This window comes from Thermobia domestica, chromosome 6 (genome assembly GCF_964235325.1).
Source record: "Thermobia domestica chromosome 6, izTheDome1.hap1.1, whole genome shotgun sequence".
Lineage (NCBI taxonomy): Eukaryota > Metazoa > Arthropoda > Insecta > Zygentoma > Lepismatidae > Thermobia > Thermobia domestica.
In genome coordinates, this window is record NC_137459.1 from 17,006,295 (window position 1) to 17,029,163 (window position 22,869).

Genomic DNA, 22,869 nt, shown 5'->3' on the forward strand with positions numbered 1-22,869 from the left:
TCTGTTTCTCTGTATGTCGGTGACTGACTGTCGGTCACTGACATAGTTCATGCTCCATTTTACCGTTCTGATTAATTCACTTACAAGAAAGAAACATTTGTTTCCGAATTTAATTTTTATTCGAAATGTAACGCAAAAAAAGTAACGCAAACTAGGTACGTTACTTTAAAATTTGTAACGCGTTACCGTTACATTTACTTTGGGAAAAATGTAACGCGTTACTAAGAAACGCTACTTAAAAAGTAACGCTAACGCGTTACTTGCGTTACGTTACTTCCCAAGACTAGATCAGCCACATTGGTTGATGTGTCAGATCCTGTTGCTTCAACATCACCAACTTCATTATTAATACTTTCACCTCTGTGAATATCCATTTTAAGGTTCCGATAAATTTTCTTTTTACTTCTTAATAAAGTATACTCCGTGGTGACTATATTGATGAGACTGCCTACTTAACTCCTACCAAATCTCAAGATACTCCTGGGCGGAAAACACCATCTAAAAACGTAACAGTTTACTAATAAATAATATTTTTCTTACTTTATACGTAATTTTCTCTTTTATACGTTACATTTATGCCCACAATTTGAATAATAAGATAAGTCACCACTATCATGCACCACAAGAATTAGCAATTGCATAGCCTGGAAATTAGACACATCTAATACACTTCACAAAAACCTTTTATTCTCTATTCTCCATTAATAATAATTTTTTTCAGTTGTTATAGCAACTTTTAAACAAATAACTATATCTTGTTACTGTAACTACCATTACATGAATATCTATCTGATATCGACATATATATATATATTATATATTCTTTTTTTCTTCTTCTTCACAACAGATTGTGTACTTTTAACCACCGTTGCCCAAAATAACTACAAGATAAAAATGAAAGTAATACACTGGTATACAATAACGTTATATATGAAATAGTGACAAACAGCATGCAGTCATTGAAGAACCCCTTCATTCAGAGATGGGTGTGTTCCGTGTGTGTATCACAGCAACGCATCATCGGGCCATTTTTTTTTTCTTTCTTTGGTACTACTGTCACCAGTGAAGTGTACGAGGTATTGTTTCATGAATTTGTGAACCAGTTGGGAGACGAGAAAGTGACACTTGGTTTGTATCAGCAAAATGGGGTAACATGCCATACTTTTAAGGCGAGTATGGTTGTGATGAAATCATTTTTCCCTGCCAGAGTGATTTTCAAAGGATTATGGTCCCAGGTCACCTGACTTGACCCCTGACTTTTCCTGTAGGGTTACCTTAAAGGTAATGTGTACAAGAACAAATCATCGACGAGTTACGTACGAACATCCACCATAATTTGATTTCAATATCCTCTTTTATTAAAATTTTTATAACACTTTTCCCGGGGCCTCTTACGAGCGGGACACCCTGTATAATGATGACACATTACACTATGACTTTTGTATATAAACAGAAAAACTGTAATTGTGTCTTCTTGTAGAAACAAACTACCAACAAACTAATTCTCTCTAGTATATTTTATTTCCCGTTTTTTAAAAGAATTTGACGTGTGAATTGTTTTTGACAAAGTGTGTTCTAGCACCGCTCTTCACAGGTAAGTCCGTTCTTTTATTATTTACCCCTGATATTTTCTTCTTCTTCTTGTTTTTATCCTCCGTAACCAAGACTCCAGCGGAGAGTCGAAAGCTTTGAAGTGCAAGTAGTATTTAGGAACCGCAGAAAACTGTGAATAAAATGATTAAAAGAACCTGCTTCAAATTGATTAATAACAGTAACACACACAGAGTGAAAAAGTGAATGAGTGGACCGGGACTCAAACCCGGGACCTCCGGTAAACTGTGCCGATGCGTTAACCACTACACCATCCAGTCCGCTTCCCAGAACAGCCACACACTCTCACACTCCTGAAGTCGATGCTGTCCTGAAGTTCCTGAAGTACAAGCCATGTCGTCTGAGTAGAGAGCAACGATTTCAGAAGTGAGAGAGTGTGTGGTTGTTCTGGGAAGTGGAGTTGGTAGTGAAGTGATTAATCATAGGTACGGTATGTTGGAGATCCTGGGTTTGATTCCTGGTCCAGTCATTCACTTTTTCACTCTGTGTGTTATTGAATTCACACCTACGGAGGATCTGGTGTGTAAAAATAAGTTTAAAACGGTTGTTTCCTCTTTTCATTAATATATGATTAATAACGATGTTCATAAATAGGTGGAGGCAGCAAGAGAAATCCTTCCAGTTTCTTGTACATTTAGGTCTTCTAACGTGATCTAGTTTGTACCTAAGCATATTCAAATTTCAAACAGATTTACAAATTTGAACATTTATTAAAGGGAAAGGCAGATGGAGAAATTTTAAGGGAATATAATTGCTAGTTTTATATTGAAGTACTACAGAGCCAATGGAACCAAAGGGCATGTGAATGACACTTCCAGACGAATCGCTGGTGTTGATGTTGAAGTCTGCGTCTTACTTCTACACTCTTGTTCACTACAAACTAAAATTTACAGAAGTAGTTTGAAATATTATTATTATTATTATTCTGCTAATATTATTCCTTCAACTATAGTTAAGATCAGGAACAGTGTAAAATCATGACGCCCTACAAAAGTGTAACAAATTAAATATGCATTCACTAAATGAAACAGATTTTCCAGCAAAAATCAAGTAGAATCTATCTCACTACACCACATTTTACTGATTTGGAATGTAAGTTATAACTTCTGATAAAAACAACACTAATTCTTAACTGCAAATTATTTTCTCAATCAATATTAAATAATTTGCAGTAGAAAAGTTCAAACTTTCAAAAACATCAGTGGCTAATCTACTTTCACGACAAAATTTCCATTTCTTGTGCAATATAACTCAATACAAAGGCGAACATTTTTCTTTCAATAACTCAATAGATACAAAACCAATAACAAATTCTGATCAGGGTTTTATTCACATTAACATTTTTTTTCAAAAATTTTGTTTCCTGAGCAACTCCTTCAACCAAAAAATCAAATTAAGAATGCCATGGAGTTAGCTGTTCCAGAAACTACTCTGCTCTAACAGAAACACTTAGAGCTAACTGAACATCCTATAGCAATATTTGTTAATGGTTTTGTGCGCACAAACGAATGTCAAAAATGTTTCAAGCTTTAGCTAAATTTGCACCGTATTCCCTCTTTCTACTTTGAAGTTCAATAATAATGCTTAAATTGGATGTCCAAAATGTTTTATCATCCAATTTTCATTCACATTCCATTTTACACAAAACACTTTAATTATACAAGGGTAAATACATGTATCAGGATAACTGTTTATTGGTAATAACATTTCCATGCTAGCAATATAGAATTTAATAATAAACAAATAAATAAATAAACTGTAGTTATATTGAAATATGGAAAGATAGCCAAAATAATTTAAGAGTTGTCTTTTGTCTTTATGTCGATCGGAACGTCTATTACTTAAATCTTTAGCTTATGTTATGTGTAAGTTTCCCTACATTTACTCCTCAACGTAAATATTTTCTATAATTTTCTTTGGGTTCCCAGAACTTACGATTATCATTCATAATGACACTATTACATAGAATGTAAGTTTTTTATTATTATTATTTATTTATTTATTTATTTAAAGAACCACCTAAATCTTAAACTCATAATTTTAGCAAGTAAACTTTAACGCTACTTCATAAGCACCACACGCGTAAGGTTTCTGTACTCGAGCTTATATCATGTCAATGGCATTAATATGTATGCTTCATTTTTCGTTAAAATTTTGCTTTTAAAGAGCGGACATAGGTGAATGGTTAATGTCCTTATCTCATAACAAGGTGGTCCCAAATTCGAATCCTGCGACAAGCCATCGCGATTGGTTTCTTTTCTCAGTCCCGAAATATATCCTGACGCCACGATACCCCTCCTTCTCAAATTCTTTTCTCTTTGAATTGTAAACAGGTGGGTTGGCCATAACATCTCGAACGTTATAAGTCAATAAATATATACAATACTTTAACTGGTAAGTCAAGAGACTATCCTTACTTTTATTGTATGTTCTTAGGTATTTGAAATCCACTTCCTTCCTAAGCTGAAAATTAATCGTCAGAACCTTCCTTGTCAATGTTGCAATTCCTTGAAATACTTATTGCTAATTTACAAAGATAACGGTTAAGGTTCAGTTTGTATTTTTTGCTGAAGAGTGTACATGAATGGATCATCTGAATATTTTTTACACTGCCTTCCTTTATAGTACACTTTATTTTCAAATCAAATCAACATAGCAACATTGAAGCAGCGGGGATGTCTTGAAGTGGAGTACACGCACGAAGAAGTAAACAATTTACTTAACTTCTAGATATAGATGCGAAGACATGTTATATTAATTATCAACAAAAACAATGAAAAGGACAGTAAGGACACCATCCCAGTACTTGCCTGTTGAAACAAATAAAAAACGAACAAAAAAAAAAAAAAAAAAAAAAGCTAGAAAACCCTTAGGTTGGTCGAGATCCGAGATCTCAGGATTGTGAAATAAGGACCAGCTTGCACCCTCTCGCTCGCAACTCTCACCCTTAACTTCAAGAGATTGGACAGACTATTATGCATGGACATACTAATTACAGTTGTAACACATAAATATTTCTGGTCCCAATAAATATTTGTAACCAGACACACAGCATAGGTATAGTTCTGGGACCATATTTTAAGTTTCAAATGTATGCTTGACAATTATATACGTAACCATAAAGTTGGCTGGTTCATTTATTTATTATTATTTTTAACAAAAGAACAAAAAAAAAAAAAAAAAAAAAAAAAAAAAAAGACACCAATATGACAAGCATTTGCTATTTTAGGATTAAGACTCTAATGATAATGCATGTTTGTGCCTGCAAGAGCAAGATAAGAATTATTTATATAACAAGCTTCCAGATACAGCATACGAGACTAGTTTACAATGGAATAACTAACAACTAATACCACTAACAATAACAACAATGAGAAAAGAAGTGAGAGGAAATCGGTCAGGACCTATAGTTAATGGTATCACTACAGTATTCGGCTGGTGAGCATGAGGAAATCTTTCAGTCACGATGGCTAGCCACTGGATTCGAACCTAAGTCCTACCGACTGCGAAGCCAAAACACTAACCATTAGTCTACCCCATTCGGTTTACACCACTGAGAACGTGCCCCGCGTGGAGTAATCGCTAACGCTCTCGTCTTCGGTGCGAGCGATCCCGGGTTCGATTCCCGGTGAGGGCACTCGGTCGACAAAGTGTAAAAAGCTTTTCTCAGGCCAGCCACCTTGAGTGAGGGTTTCCTGGGTTTTCCTCATTCACACCAGGGAAATGCCCGGGTGATACCTCACTTATAGGTCCCAGGCCGCTTCCTTCCTTCCCCAATCCTTTCTTCCTTCCGTTTCTTCCGATAGTGTGCTCGTTGCGGGACGTCATCCCTCATACGTGACGGGCTAACATGGCCTTAGATGCCGACAGTCCAGAAATCTAATTCCTAATCCTAACCACTGAGAACGTGTCGTTTTTCGACTTCTGTGAAGATTGTATTGTTGAATTTTATACAGTTTCGATATATTTCAACATATAAAAACAAATTATTCCTGTCCACTCTATGTGAAGATATGTTGGAAGAAAGGAAAAGTAAATTGAAAGAAAATGATACAACTTTTGATACCAGCTGTACAAATGTTTCAAACAATAATTAGTATACACCACTAGGAGTGACTTAATTCACTTGGCTAATCATAATCTAGTAGAAAATGTAGTACACGATACTATACCTTTGCCATGCAGTAAAATACTGGATAGCTGAAATAACAGTAATTGTCGCAGCAATTACAATCCGAACATCTACCTTCGGGGCCATTCGTCGCCGGTAGTACCGATAATAGTGGCTATAGAATTCCTCGGGGTGGTCCAACATGTAATCATAATCGTTTCTGGTTTCTTCGTCTTTTAGAATTTCGTACCTGAAAAAAGAGACCAGTTCTTTTATAATTTAAAAAGCATGTCATGTGTTAACGGATTTTACGCTCACTTAACCATGATTTTAGAGTTGTACAGTGGAAACAATCAGCAACTAGCCAAGAAAGTGCATTTTTGACAATCACAAATTTTAAATGTCCACAGCTTCACGTACATGCAATTGACCAATATACACTTTATTAAAAAAAAAATGAAATCTTTAAGTTTTACGTCCCACGGTTATGCCGACTAGGCTAAAGGAGACGGTGATGATGAGAAGTAAATGAAGTGGTGGGGAATGAAGAAAGTAGGAGGAAACGAGAGAACCCTGAGGAAACCCACGCACACCGTGTTTGTCCACCACAAAGTTCACTTGGCGCGAGCTGCGATCAAACCAGGAACCCCACGCACCATAGGTGAACACTCTACCACTGATCCACCGCGGCCCATTACAATTTATTGTTGTACAGCTCACTTTAAAATAGAAGATCATCGTTATATCTATGTTTTTTGTCTGTAGAAAATTAGCCGATTATTAAGAGTATTGTCAAATCGTGAATTACGGAGTCTTCTTTTGTGATCTGAAATTTAGAAGGAACTAGCGTCAATTATCCGCTTCGCTGGGTTCAAATACGAAGAATTATCAATATCCGTTAGTCAGTCACTTTTTACTACTACTGAAGCGCTCTCTGATATCGGTGATTTTCGATCATTTTTATATATCTTCCCCTCCTTCAAGTTGTGGGGCTGAATTTGGATTTAAACGGCATCGGAAGTGTCACTGTTCATCTCAGCGAACCCGAAAACTATGGATTCGACACTAATATCGGTCATTTTCGATCATTATTATATATCTTCCCGTTCCGTAAGTAGCACCGTCAAAGTGAAATGATAAAAACCATCCCGGGCCGAAACCTCATCCATGTTGAAAATTTGATCGATTGAGTGGTTCAAGAGTTATTAAGTCACAAACTTCATTTTTATTTTTATAGATTGAATGTTTGGTGCAGTGTAGTGACTCAATGATTGATCATTTCTTTAAAGCCCAAGGAGAATGCTACTCTGAAGTTTGTCAATATACGCTCCGTTTCACTTCTTTCTGGAAATTATTTACCCTTTCATTGTGACAAGTCATTTATTAAAAAAAAACAATTGTATCCTACCAATCAGAAAAATGAATAATGTGTTCTGTACATTCGAAATTCCTATCTTTAAAGATATTAAGTTGCATTCACCGAAGACTGCTTAATTTATATTGTGAGACTGACACAGACATTAGAAATACAGTATAAAGGCAATGGGTCGCGGCTATTCTTAAGCAAGCATTAAGTGTGTCCTCCACAACGGTAAAACTTACCCTTCCATTCCAGTTGGATATTTAGTAAACATGAAGGAAACTTATCAAAATTTGAAACTCATGGTACAGAAAGTGATGTATGATAAGTTTACGTAAAACGTACGTGGTGACTTGAATGCGATTAGTTTGATATTAGGCTACTCATAGTACTGTTGTTTTCTTTGGGAGTGGGGCAGTAGAGCAAACAAAATGCAGTACACACACAAAGGGAATGGCCTATTAGTGCATCTCTCACTTCCGAATCAAGAATGTGAAAGAGTAACCTCTTGTCGATCCGAAGAAAATTCCCCCTCCCCGACTCCCACACACACATATCAAACTGGGCCTTATGAAGGTATTTGTAAAGGAGTGAAAAAGGATTTAAGTACATTCAGGAAATATTCCCAAATATATATCATACGCTAAACTAAAAGAAGGTGTGTTCACTGCCCCCCCCCCCTTTCGAGATACGCCAACTGATGAAAGAGATTATGTATTTCATGGAAAGCTGACAGAAGTGGAGAGGCAGACCTCAGATTTCTCTTAGAGTGTCTCAGAAAACTTTCTGGAAAATAACAAAAGTGCTAAGTATGTGCAACTCGTTGAGGAGTACGTATTTGCACACTATGCGATTTAATCTGTCGCTGAAAGTGTATTTCCCATATTAGCCACCCGTCTTTCTTTCTCGAAAGCCTAGGACCTGTGTCTGATGAGAATGGTGAGAGGTTTCACCAATCAATTCAGGTCCTGGAGCAGCGATACAAAGGAAAATATGCTGTGTCAATGTTCGCAGATTATTTTGGAACTTGGCACGTGACATGCTTCTCACATCACACAAGAGGAAAGCTGTTTTTTGTATTCTGTAGCTTTTTAACATACATTAATTTATGTCTATGTCTTTGCCACTTTCCTTCCTTGTCACTTGACTATCATTTTTATTTGGTTGGCAATGTATAAATGCACGATTTCAGTTGCATCTTTATGCGTATACAGGTTGTTTCATACATGTGGCATTTTACTGGTTTTCATTTTATCGCCAATCTATTATTCATGCAAAACTGCACGGAATATTATGTTATAAATATTTCTTTATCCTTCTAATATTCGAATGTCCCATGTACACTCATGTCCAAAATGATTGCGGCATATCTATAATTGTCTTCTTGTAAGAATATAATTTGATAATGATTTTGCAGGGTACTTTTAATACTGACACTATGTGAATAATCGGAAAATGTATATTTGTGGTCAATTTCATAGGAAAATAATTACAAATACGAAAATTAGAATGAGTAAAACAAAATGTTGCTAAATGGACAAGAAAAATTTTATTTTAGTTTTATTGTTCTTATTTACTGCTCTTTTGACATGAAATTTGCCACATACATGTCTTTGCCGATTATACACATACTAACATTATAAGAAATACCGGGCGAATTCGCTATCAAATTATAGTTCTACAAAATCACATTTATTAGACATGCAACAATAATTTTGGACATGAGTGTACATAATTTTTTTTTAAATGTACATAAAAACAAGAATATTGGGAATGATAAAAAAATGGATCAAAAGATTGCGATCTTGGCCAATAATTACATTTTGGGTCAGGGGCCACAAATTTTTGAACTGCTCCCAAATAGAGTTTTCATATTTGTACCTCTAAATAAGCTTTTCGAGATCATTTAAAAATTTCGCTATTGGCCTAAACTTTTTTTTTTTCTCGGTAGATTGGACTGCAAATTCATTCGACTTGTCTTCTGTTTGTATGTAACATAATTCATACGTACTCCAAGAGCTAAATTGGAGGGGGGGGACTTATTCTTGATTTTTGTTTTTACTCTGATTTTTTGACTTTTTTCGAAACCGGTAACGTATTAAAACTGAAACAAAGGTTTGTCAACTGTGTAAGAGTCCTTTGAAGCTAAATTAGTAGTGATATCTTGCGTTGCAGATAAGGACTGTTTCCATAACAATCAGTCGTAAACATGTTCTGAGTGTACAACTGCATTCTGTTCTCAAAAATTTCATTTTACAGTAATTAATGGAAAAACCCAGCCTGGGAGCAGATAAATTATTGCAGTGGTGCCCACAAGGAAGGGTCATGATGCAAATTTTAGAGACGGGTGAAAAATGAGACATTCAAACTACTTGGCAAATAAATTGCATAGAAATGTGCAAAATTTACGCAGAACAAAGCTATCAATTTAGGCTATATCTAGCCAAGAGAGGGTTACTGGAGATCAGACCATTGAGACTAGAGTATTCTAGAGATTGCTTTTATAAGGATTTTTCAGAAGAATTTAGAGTGGGTGCGTCTTGGAGTTTCGAGAATGGGCTCCCTAATTTACTGTACTGTCATAGGGGAGAAGCATGACACTGGGTGTGTCAAAAGTCCGAGGCCATAGACGAAGTCCGTTATGAGAAAAAATACGAAAAAAAAAAAGAAAAAAACAAGTGATTTACAATCTAAATTGTGGAATTCTTCCAATCGCTTCAGCTAGTCTTTATTCATTCACATTGGTAAGGCCCCTATGTTAAATGAAAATGCTATGTTCCCAGTTCAGCAGTCTGTTCCCTTTGCACCTCACCGTAGCATTGTTGGGAAACTGATTTTGAGGTGTTCTAAGTTCCCACACATATCAATATGCACGTTGACCGTATCATTTTAGCATGCCTTTCCGTTCCTTCGGTTTGAACAGCTTCCTAAACTGGAAACGCTACTTGTTCATTTAAGATAGGGCGCCTTTCCACTGTGGAGCCAAAATGGCTGGAGCGATTGGAAAATTCCACTTCTATTTCTTCTATGGCCCCGAACTTTCGATACACCCGGTATTTACAGAAAAGTGGGTGAACGATGGATTGAAAAATCTGACGCAAAGAGAACGAAACAGAGAAGGCCATTTAATGAGATAATGTAACGAAAACATTTCCCTGTCAATCACACTTTATTCAGTGTTGCATAAAGTTTTACGTTTTTAAACGTGGACATAATGGCATATTTTTTCACTATTTTACATATAAACCTTTCCAAATTCAATAGTTCGTTTACTCTCGAGGGTATAGTTTCTCTTACAATCTTGTGTCATAATTCAGTAATTTACTCAATTATTCATGCAAATAGATGTAATAATATATAACGACTCTATAGAAAAGCGTCGTCAACCTGGTCCGTCTTGTAAAATATAAGTTACGAAGCGATAATTACTTTTCTTTATGCAAGAATCAACTCAGATATTCAAAGATCATTAGTCTCACCTTTATTGCTTGATATGTCTTAAATATTCCTTTTTAAAACCGTGAAATACATAAATTCACTTGACTAGGTCAACACATAACATGTACATAGCCACAACTATCCCATAATAATCTCCTACATATATTAAAAACATTCTTCTTTTCTGTTAATTTAAAATGAACATTCTACTAAGTATATTACATATTTATGAGCACTTTTTGCCCACGGTACAGGTAAATATTATACAAACTAAAGTATTTCGTTATAGAAAATGTCGCCCGACAAAGGGACTGAATATAAAAGTCATGAGTAGGCTTGGCTTTTATATTCAAGAACCACTGGTCTGATTAGATTAATGTTCGTACATTACATATGTTCTTTATATTTTGATCACACCTCGTATATATCTTCATTACTTTTTGGTTAACCCTCATATATATATAAAATATTAGTTATTATCATTCACATAAATACATTCACAATAAATCTTTGATTTCATTAATATTTATCTTTTATCACATTATTATTTATTCTTTATTATTAAAAACATCGTCGCTTATAAATATAATTAACGAGGGTGAAACACAAATTATCAAGATTACTAGTTTCGATCATTATTACAAACGATGATGTGACAAATAATATTTATTCTTTTCGGGCGCATTGTATAACAAATAAGTTAGATGTTGCAATTGTAATGTATACATAGTAGCACTAAGATGTCATAAATAAAGAAGAATTTCATTCAAGGTAGTTATTGAATAATTGATTTTATAGAATGGATCTTATTCTTAACATAATCTTTGACAATTAAACACAAATCAATCTGATATAAAATAATTTTTGCCTTTAACTAATTATAAACTGAATTATGATTCTTCACATTAATAAGAAAGAATAAAAATTAAACATAACCTACGTTTGAATAATCAAATGGAAGTAAATAAATTTATTTTACAGAAACAAAAGACACCCTTTTGTTATTACATAAACACATTCTTCATTATTATTATTCTTTTTCATTCTTATTTATTTGAGCATTTCAAATACTTATAACAATCGTTTTCATTATTAATATTAACACAAACTTTAAAACGAAAATTCATAAGAATCTATAACCAACATGGGTTTAACCTAATTTCGTTAACGGTAATCATGTTACATTCGCACTGGCATATGAATCTAATAAAGTGCACTGTACCGCACAATCGTGATTATGTTCTACATTAGGTTGTACATGTCTTTCATCGTGATTTGAATTTTGATACGAAGTACCATCTCGTGAACACTGATTATGTCTATACATAGGATTGGTAGCATCTCTAGGATTTCGACATCTATTTCTATTGTTTTTGCGTCTACTTCGGTTGATTAGGTTAGGCGGATTCCCTACATAACCTTGTCTATTTTGTTCATTTTGATTGCTAGAGTATACTCGTCTTAGGTTCGGTTCAGTATTATTCATACTTCGGATATTCAAATTCCGAACAGGGACCAAATGATCTGAATTATTCTTACTTTTACCCATTCCTGATTGTGTTAGATTCATAGCATGGTATTGAGTTTCGTAGCATTGTACAAGCATTAATAAATGACTGAAACTCATACACTGAGTGGAAAATAAGATCTGCTGTAATTTAAATGGAAGCAAATTGCGAATCGATGCAATTATTCTTGATTCCGATTGCAAGGGATTAACAACCTTTAATTCATTATAGACATTTACAACAAACTCTACAATAGATTTGTGCAATCGAGGATTGAAATGTTGATTTCTAAGAGTGGCATCTCTGTTTGCCAGCAAAAAGTCATTTTCGTAATTCGCGATCAATGCCGCTTTAAATTCCTCATATGTACTAATGTGATCACGTATTGCCTTAAACCATAAGGAACAAGGTGGGAGTAATACATGGGGTATTAATTTCATGTATTGTGATCGGTCGATAGACATTATATTGCATTCGTCTTGGAATTGCTCTAAGAAGGAACTAGCATTTTCATTACACTTACCACTAAATTTACTCATGGCTTTGATTTCGCTCATCTTGACACTTAACTTTACCTTTCTTTTCTCACTCCTTGTTCTTGTGGTGTGATTGTTCCGGTCCGTAGCGTGCTGTGTCATGATACCATTTATATTTCGTTCATCAGTGATCTTCGGACAATTTTCCTCTAATATAATATCCTCCTCAGATTCCGGCGAAGGCGTATTTATATCCGGTGATTGGGGAAACTCGAAGCGATCACTGCCCAGATTATTGCGATAAATGGTGTCTCTAGCCTGTAACGTTTTAATTTCTTCCTGCATAGTAGCCAACTGGATCTTTTGATGTTTAACGGAAGATTCTATTAACGTTAAATCCTTTTTTACAGCACAGATTTCATGATTTTGATGATCGTGCTTTTCTTGACACTCATCGGCTATCCTTTTTAACTTCTCTTCAAACTGCGAGGATATGTCGTTCATCACCTGGACGATTGTTTGTTTCGTATCGTCTGATTTCAGTTCTATCCGTTCTATTCGTTTACTTAATTCTTCATACTGCTTGCTAGCTTCGTTAAATTTCAGTTCTATCTTCTTTTCCATGGTCTGGTTAGCTTCATAGAACTTCAGTTCTATCTTCTGTTCCATGGTCTGGTTAGCTTCATAGAACTTCTGTTCCATGGTCTTGTTAGCTTCGTTGAATTTCAATTCTATCTTCTGTTCCATGGTCTGGTTAGCTTCATAGAACTTCTGTTCCATGTTTGTGTTAGATTCATTGAGCTTCTGTTCCATGGTTTGTTTTATCTCAGTCGTCATTTGCATAATTTGTCGCTGCACAGCTAACAAAAGTCGATCCTCAGATGACAAACTTGGTGTTGCACTAATTTCACCTGGATTACTGGTATTAGATTCCTGTTGCACTATTTCACTATCCATTTTTCTTTTGATGACCTTACCGCTTCGTAATACGGTTAAGTTCGTATTCATAAATGGTAATATCCAAGTAAATTCAGCCTTACTTTCCTTCTTCGGGAACTGAATTTTCAAAAGTCCCGGGTTTGGTAAACCAAATTTTTATAACGACTCTATAGAAAAGCGTCGTCAACCTGGTCCGTCTTGTAAAATATAAGTTACGAAGCGATAATTACTTTTCTTTATGCAAGAATCAACTCAGATATTCAAAGATCATTAGTCTCACCTTTATTGCTTGATATGTCTTAAATATTCCTTTTTAAAACCGTGAAATACATAAATTCACTTGACTAGGTCAACACATAACATGTACATAGCCACAACTATCCCATAATAATCTCCTACATATATTAAAAACATTCTTCTTTTCTGTTAATTTAAAATGAACATTCTACTAAGTATATTACATATTTATGAGCACTTTTTGCCCACGGTACAGGTAAATATTATACAAACTAAAGTATTTCGTTATAAATAATTCGATTTCTTAAAAGGTTATACAGCTACAGTGTTGTCTTCGAGATAAATGAAAATAAAACAAACCCGAGTTCACAGTTTTTGAAATATGACAGCATTGACATAGCTGCTGACGGCACTAAACATAAATACCACTTCCGAGGTTACTGAGTGCTTCAAAATATCCACAAAGTAAAAATGACTCAACTACTCTCTGTTCCTTCTTACTTCTAAGCGTCAGTAAACAAAACAATATTTTAATCCTTACGCTATTCAGAAACCTGATTGGCTACTGGTGATTCACTCTCACGCTTACAAAGTGATAACATTCTACAGTGCTTTTTCGTGATAAAACCTGAGTCGGCACCAAGAAAACAGTACATACTTCGTAAAACAATTATATTCTTTTGTTCTTAAATAGTTTAGAGGGGTCAGTAATTATACTGACCAACATGTTTAGAACATGTGGTTCTTGTCAGTACATAAAATAGCTCTTTCATCGTTTCACCACAGAACTCGCAGAAGCAGGAGTTAGCCAGCCATTTTCCCGACTTAGAAGCAAAACACAGACTTTTTAACTAAGTTGAACAGAAAGTTCATCACTGCGTATGGTTAAACAAAATACTTCTTATTATTCCATTAGATATACTTGATTGCAGTATTGTAATTTCTACCGTGTTGGTGTCTCTCATTATAGCGTATGGCACTTTATGTGGTGGTTTTATAATAAAATTAAATTCCTACTGATTGGCTGATATTTCTAAGAGTACATACGTCAGTGTAACATCAACAAATCAGCGTCCTTTTGTTACACATAGCTTTGTTTATGGTCATTAGGAAGTAAAGTGGAACAGATAATAATTTGGAGAAATTTATATTTACTTTCACAAATTATAGAAAATAAACGAATTTTATTGCGATGAACACCAAGAGTCATTACAAGAAAAAAACAAAATATCTTACTGCAGCCAATGAACAGTCATTTTATACTTTTGGGTCGAATGTTAACACGGTTTACGGTGATAATGGTATAGATGAGACGCGACACTTACGCTGTAGCTATTAGTTTGAACTTTTCTTCCGCCTGCAATTTGGCTTCTTCACCCTTATGCATATCCGGGTGATACTTCCTCGCCAACTGTCTGTATGATTTGGAAATATCATGTTTCGACGCTCCTCGGTCAATACCCAAGACTGCAAAAGAAAGAAGAAATCATACATTAATGCGCATACGTGATAGATATTAAATCATATATTAAATTTCCATGACACAATAAACATGATACGGTTATGGACTAAAAATAATAATAAAAGAAAACTAACAATAAATACTAGAGCCTTTCTATTTGAACTGTGCCCCTTCTCTCACTGCTGTCACTGTGTGTTTTCCCGTTCCTCCCTCAAAGGAGGAGAGACAAGTTGCTGCGGCCAAGATCTTTCAATTGTTGAATGAGGAAGCTTTGGCACAATGAATTACTTCACGGACTTTGCTGTGCTCTCTCTTGCTAGCCACTCTAAGTAGTCTACGAGCTTCACTCAGGACAAAACGACTAAATAAATTGGCAACACTGCTGAGATCATCAACTTCTTTTCCCTAAGCAAAGAGAAAGTTTCCTCCGTCAGAGGGCGGCGTAGGTGGGACAGAAATATGTTTCGCATATTTTCCGAGGGCACACCTGAAATAGACAGGCTCTAGTCATGTACAAGAAATTATTGTACATGAAGTGATTGCTGTAGACACTTAAATGATAAATAAAAAAAAAATCGTAATTTTATTTTCCACACGGTAAAACTGTATGATTAGTTAATGATCATGTGATTCTGATAAGCACGTAACCACACTTATCTAGTGTTTTCAAATAAACAGATATTCAACTTCTCAATTTAACACTTTCACTCTGAAACTCAACGGGTTTTCACTTCTACTGTTAAGAGGTTAACATACAGTAAATTACTCTCAGTGGAAAGCCAGTCTCCTAGATAATCTTGTGAGATATGCAAATAGACAAACAAAAATAAACAAAACCAGATTGTAAGACTATTTATGCCACAATATTCAACAACTATATTTATACACAATACCCAACGTATGAAAAGCTTCTTTGTTAGAAGTATTTAGTGAATGAAAGATTTCTCATTCACCAGAAGCTGTCTATTAATGCTTAACTCCACCAGTCAACCGGGAGCGGTCAAAGGGCAAATGATCATTTTGTCTTCAACAGCTCAACACAAAAGATTTACTTACTAATTGACCTCTCTGGTCACCTGGTGGAGTTCAGATCTTAGTATTTCCATTGGAATTGATGTTTCATAACGAGAAATGTCTAGTTAAGGCCTTTACAGGAGCTATACTAACTGAATAACTACAACTTAACACACATTGCCAAAACTGAACTTAAGCAAATACCATTGAATCAATCTAATACGTAACTTATGTTTATGTAATACAAAGCTGTCACTACAAAAGTATGACAAAATCATTTTGAAACCGAAGATTCAAAGTTTTACCTTTTTCCTTTCAACGTTTATATTTATTTTTTTCTTATACATACAGATATGTTTGGAGAAAACCTATTCACTTATATACTTGAGCGCTCGGGCAAACATAATGATAAACGCCATTTCCGGTAAAATTAGTTATTAAGTGGAATGGGCTGGGATTGAATCATAGAACAGTATGTAGGTAGTTTAATTTCGGAAATGTGCCTGTAGATGGCAGGGAAAGCTTGTTTGGTGTGTGTTATTGCATTGAATTCCATGGGAATGTTCAACTTTTTTCCCAGTTTACTCGAAAGTTAGAAAAAATATGACATATCATTATGTTCGCCCAAGCCGCTCATTTAACAACATGTATTATTGAAAAATTGTTTACAAGTCTATGCAGAGAGCACAAAAAGTTAAAGAAAAAGAATAAATGGATATATTTCTAGAGCAAGAATCAACAACAGCCTAATGCTATTCTATACAACATATCAAGAATGAACGGCATATTGATAATGCTACAGATTATTGTTCAAGAACGGGGGACAAAGTCCACATGTCGTTTAGACAGATAATTTAACGGTGAAAGTCATAAATATTTATTTGCAGAAGTACAATAAACAGAAAGATGCAGTTACTGATTTTATTAATTTTTGTGTATTGTTCCAACCCGCTTCGAACTTTGTGAATGTGTGTTCCAAAGAATGAAATTTCGATTTTTTGAAAAATACTTACACACATCTGTTGATTTTCGTGGAACATGCAAACAATCCATGTTTGCCGCATCTCTCACAAGTAATAAGTTACAAAGGTGGCATTTGGAGTTGGGAGAATATAAAAGCCAGCACAAATGGAACCCAAGTACAATAATTAAGCAATACTTAAGGTACCACATAGTTAGCAGTGAAGGTGATCTGATGCTTCTGCCTGCACAGTCTTCCAATAACTAAGTGTACTTTAGCTTTATTACATGTCCAGTATCATTCCTCCCCCACACAACGTTGCCAAGTTGGTCTTACCGACAGGTATTGTTCTTTAGTGATACTCAAACTACATCATAATTATTGTAAGAAGACATCCTGTTCCCACTAAGCAAATAAATGACCAATTTGTAATTATCACTGTAGAGACCGGATGTTCGGCAAAATGCCCATTGGAGATTTTTACAGGATGCCCCATAATTATATATATGATGTTTCAAAAACTGCGATAAAGAAACTAGCAACATAACTTGAACATAAACACATTATTCTCATAACGAAGAGCAACGTTGTCACAAACAGCTTGACAGACCCCATACTGGTATCCTGTGGAAATCTTTTGTGGTATAGTTGGTTCGCTATCCTCTTATACAGTTTCAGAAACTCAAAGGCATGGTCCCTTTCTCCCAAAAACCACAAAACAGCACTCAAATAACGCCAGCGGACAACCCTCCCGCTGGCAAAAACGATCCATCAATGCTTGTACGACGTTGCCTTATGTCTTTCCAAATTGTCAAGAAAGGGATGGTCAGTGACTATTTTTCCTCTTTTATTTTTTTAATTTTTTATTTATTTATTTTTTTGTTGTCAATTTTTAAAAATCTTTTTCGCAACACACTTTTATTTTACCGTGACTCAGATAAAGTAAACATTTTGCTACGAAACTAGAGCAATGTAGTACAGCAAGCATAAACAGCAATAGAATAATAAGCGCTATATAAATAGTACGTATTGACTACAGCAAAACCAAAGAAATGTACTGTAATGGACGCACTCTCCAATTTTGATAAACACTGAAGTCTATTGTGTAACACAGTTTGAATAGTATTACCAATATAATAAGAAATACGTCTGATATAGTGATGTTCACGAGTCGACACGAGAAATAGGGTTTCCTTATCTAAATTTTGTAAGTCACATCTCGTCTCTACTCTCGAAGAATTTTTTTCTCGAGTTTCGATTATCGAAAAAGATGTCCTCGTCTCGTTTCATTTTGTAAAATCACATACAAAATTTATGACCTGATTTTTTAGATTTTCAAACTATGCTATGCATAAGTGTCGGAAGTCTTACAGAACGGGTTTGTCCGTCTGTGTCGGGTATTACAGCCAAAACAATAGGAGATATCGAAATGTGGATTTTGCAATCAATTCAACATCCCATAAACAGGTTTTGTCTTCTCCATTAAACCTCTATTCAAACGAGAAGTAATTAAAATTAATCATTTCGTAATATAATATTTATCGCCATAGAACAAAAATGGTAATAGATGGCTAAAAGCATTTTTCTGCCATCTATTCATGGTCTCAAGAGTATATATATTATTACTACTTTCAACACTCTATCGAAACCGGAAGTGGTTCAAATTACAGTACTTCTGGTTTCAATACTGATTTTCACTGAGCAAGAACTATAAAAGATATTGAGAAGCACGTTTTTTGCAATCGATTTAGCGTCCCATGAATAGGTTTTATACCCTTCCTTAACCCTCTATTCAAGTTGAAGTGGTTCCAAATTAACGATTTTTGGTTTCAACATTTATCGCCATAGAACGAAAATGGTAATGAATAGAGAGAAATGTATATATATATATATATATATATATATATATATATATATATATATATATATATATATATATATATATATATATGTGTGTGTGTGTGTGTGTGTGTGTGTGTGTGTGAACTCAGAAACAGGTTCTTTCTTTGATATTATTTCTCTATTACAACCAGTAGTTGTAGATGTAACCTACTACTTCGAAGTTTGAGTATTGTATTCAGATGTGGTTTGAAAGTCTTTCGTAGTTTCAAAATCACTTGCCTTAACATTCAAACCATATTTATCATTGGAGTATATGGCGTAAGACTTGCGTATCTTTATAAACATGACAAACGTTCTACACTGTGTTCGTACAATCATTCTATCAACTTATGATTTTATGTTATGATTCATGTATCAATAAAACGAAGTTTGAGAACTAAAACTGGGATAAACTAGAGTTGCCCGCCAGCCTCGGGAAATTTATCGTCTCGTCTCGAAAATGAGACGAGAATGGCCATTTTTCTAATCTCGTCTCGAATTTAAAAGATATTTCTCATCTCGGGAGCAACACTAGTCTAATACTATATATCCTAACAATAAATTACGCTTAATTAGCCGTGTAGGAAAGACGTAGAATTACAGCAACCCTAGGAAAAACTACGAACTAGTGAAAAAATAAAAACGTTCCAGTAGCATTTGGCTGAATTATAAATTAGAAATGAACATCTGCGTGAATTCATGTCATTGTGCTTTTGTTATAATTATGAAGGTTTATTTCCTGGTCTGCACAATTCCAATTGCTTGTTTTTCTTAAATCATTACGGATTCAGTAGTTAATTTTAAAAAAAAAATTATATGGGCTCATTTAAAACCTACTTAGGCAGTCTGCGGGACAAACGTAATACGTAAATAATGATAATAATTATTATTATCCCTTACTAATCACTTATGTATATATATATATATATTGGCAATTTTGCAATCGTTTCCTTGTATACCAAATTCTTAGGTATTATGTTTTAATACCGTGCATTTTTTTTTAAAGAACTTTAGAAATAACACAAAAAGAAAAATGTGGCAACTACAGATCTGTCACTCTCACACACTTTCTTTCGACCAGCCATAAATAAGCCCTCATACTGTGTTTGGTGATATCCTCCACCACTCGCGATGTGTCGGCATCGGACAGCAACTGTATACCAGGATAGCGAACGTACTATAGCTTCTCGTAATTCGGCCAAATTGTGTATCTGATGTTGATACATTTTGCCCTTTAAGACACCCCATACGAAAACGTCAGGTGGTGTCAAATCGAGAGATCGAGCTGGCAACTCCACACACCCACGTCGACCGATCCAACGGTTCGGGAATGTTTCGTTCAGCCATTCTTGCACTGGTATGGTTGTAAGGTTATAAGTTCAGTGACTGTTATCCCCATTCTCAGGCTACACAGTGTTGCTATGTTGAAACTTTTTGTCCAGAATTATAAATACTATTAGTCAAACATCATATACATAATTATGGGATATAAGTTGTAATTTCTCTAACTTTGCCTGATTTTAATATAAGTTTTCCCCAACTTTTTGTCGGCCTTTCTTTCCCCTTATAGCTGACCACATCTCACCCTTATGTTCTATGTTTTCAAGCTAATTTTAGTATTACAATTTAATGTTTAGTTACAAAGAAAGAAATCTATATATATAAAAGAGAACGCACAAAATCCTTTGTCCGCTCATCACGCTAATACGGCTGAACCGATTTCTTTCATTTTTGGGGGGTTGTTAGGATTTGGACCCTAGATGGGTTTTATCATATCACTTTAATTTTCAATTACCAGTGTCTTGAGATAATTGACCAATCAGGTGTCAATACGTACGAAAAATCCTTTGTTCGCTCATCACGCTAATACGGCTGAACCGATTTCTTTCATTTTTGGGGGTTTGTTAGGATGTGGACCCTAGATGGTTTTTATCATATCACTTTAATTTTCAATTACCAGTGTCTTGAGATAATTGACCATTCAGGTGTCCATACGTACAAATCCTTTGTTATTAGTTCATCATAGGTATAAAAATAAACGTATTTATATGCAACCCGCATGACCCTGTGACTCGGCGGGTTAACATAACTGACAGGCGCTATAAATCACTTGAAAGCGAAAAAGTAAAAATTATCTAAGTAACAAAGTTTATTGCGTTCCGGGATGACCGCAGCGAAGCGGGGCGGGTTGGGGTGACCGCAGCGAAGCGGGGCGGGTTAACATAAATGACAGGCGATATAATGTTAATATTTACTGCAATCTACTATGGTTTTTATCATATCACTTGAAAGCGAAAAAGTAAAAATTATCTAATTAACAAGGTTTATTGCGTTCCGGGGTGACCCCAGCGAAGCGGGGTGAACGCTGCTAGTACTATATATAAACCTTCATGCAAATGTTTATATCGTATTTTAATATTCTTGTATCAGTTTCTAGTTTTAATTCCATATGTTTCTTTGACTAACAGTATACGTAGTCCATGTTACTAATTATATGAAATTATAATTGCATGTACAGTAACACTAACAATTCGACCGATATACACTACTTACGAAATTAATAACTCCTATAATTTTAAATGCTACTTTCAAATTTAAAAAATATAATTTTTATAACTATGCGTTTTCTGGCTACTATAGTGCTGCCAAAATGTCTTGAGTCGTGGCAAAAATGTGAACTAAAGCTCACACCCTCGACACACTCACGCGTTGAGCCTATAAGGGTTCAGCTGTTGCTAAGCGAGAGAGGTTTGGCGAAAGGAAGTGGAATTCCTTTAGCCGATAACAGCGCCTGGAACGGAAGACTAAGTGCCAAGTCAATGTGGTATATCTTGAGTAGCATGCTGTAGCCTATTTTGTTTGTTTATTCGTAAGATATATGTACAGAGTGTATCAAAAAGGACTTTACATCTTTGAAAATTCCTTATTGATTTATTTATTTAGGTTACAGATATTGTTTTAGTATCATTTTGTAGCAAAATTCTTTTTTTTTTTTTTTTTTTTTTTTTTTTAGCTTACACCTAACGAGATTTAATGTTGCTTCCATTGGTGATGCGGCACACATCCCATCTGAAGTCTTTTTCTTGCCAAACCCTTTTTACGAGCAATTCAATTAGTGTGTTTTAATTCTTGCTCCATTTGTAATTTTTATGCTTTGAGATGCAACCGTTTTCTCATCACACGCCAAACTGTCATGTGTGGGACGCCCAGCTGTTGAGAAGCACTAACTAACTCTATAGCCTATGGAACCCGGAGGTTCAGTGCCGCGTTCACAAAAGCTCTCCACTGACTTCTATCCTTAGCCAACTGGATTCAGTTTCTTCTTTGTATTCCAATCTCTGCGACATCCATCTTAATATTGTACTCCCATCTGCGCCTAGGTTTTCCTAATGGTCATTTTCCGATTGGTCTTCCAGTCAAGACTTTGAAAGCGTTTCTACTTTCTTCCATTCTAGCTACATGACCCGCCCACCTAAGCCTTCTAGACTTGACGACCCTAACAATGTTGGGTAAACCATATGACTTATGTAGTTCCTCATTATGAAGTTTCCGCCATTCCCCATTCCCGTTCCTCTTGGGTCCGAATATTCGTCTCAGGATCTTGTTCTCAAATACTTTCAGTCTATGTTCTTCCCTCAGAGTAAGTGACCATGTTTCGCAGCCATACAAAACAACAGGCATGATTATCGTTTTCTATATTTTAAGCTTCAAATTCCTCGACAGGATTCGCGACAAGAGATTTTGAACCGAACAGTAACACGAATTCCCTGCTTTTAGTCGACATTTAATTTCTTCGTGAATATGATTTTCGTATGTTAATATTGATCCTAGGTATTTGAAACTATCCACTTTATCACAAGTATTCCTTAAT

General features: G+C 35.1%; 2 protein-coding genes across 9 annotated transcripts in view; one reads left to right on the forward strand and one right to left on the reverse strand.

Annotated features, from left to right (window-relative positions):
- LOC145687854 (dnaJ homolog subfamily C member 25 homolog) overlaps positions 1–22,869 on the reverse strand; it is a 315,599-nt gene that overhangs the window by 267,948 nt on the left and 24,782 nt on the right. For all 7 annotated transcript variants that reach the window (XR_014131802.1, XR_014131799.1, XR_014131801.1 and 4 more), the window contains exons 2-3: positions 15,006–15,147; positions 5,784–5,972 (exon numbers count right to left, since the gene is read on the reverse strand). Coding sequence is in view for 2 of the 7 variants with exons in the window: in XM_081761343.1 (XP_081617469.1) it covers positions 5,784–5,972; positions 15,006–15,147 (331 nt within the window). In the remaining 5 variants the exon portion in view is untranslated. The remainder of the gene's footprint in view (positions 1–5,783; positions 5,973–15,005; positions 15,148–22,869) is intronic.
- Positions 1–22,869, forward strand: part of LOC145687853 (dynein axonemal intermediate chain 4-like) — a 261,885-nt gene that overhangs the window by 63,457 nt on the left and 175,559 nt on the right. The gene's annotated exons all lie outside the window — the stretch shown is intronic.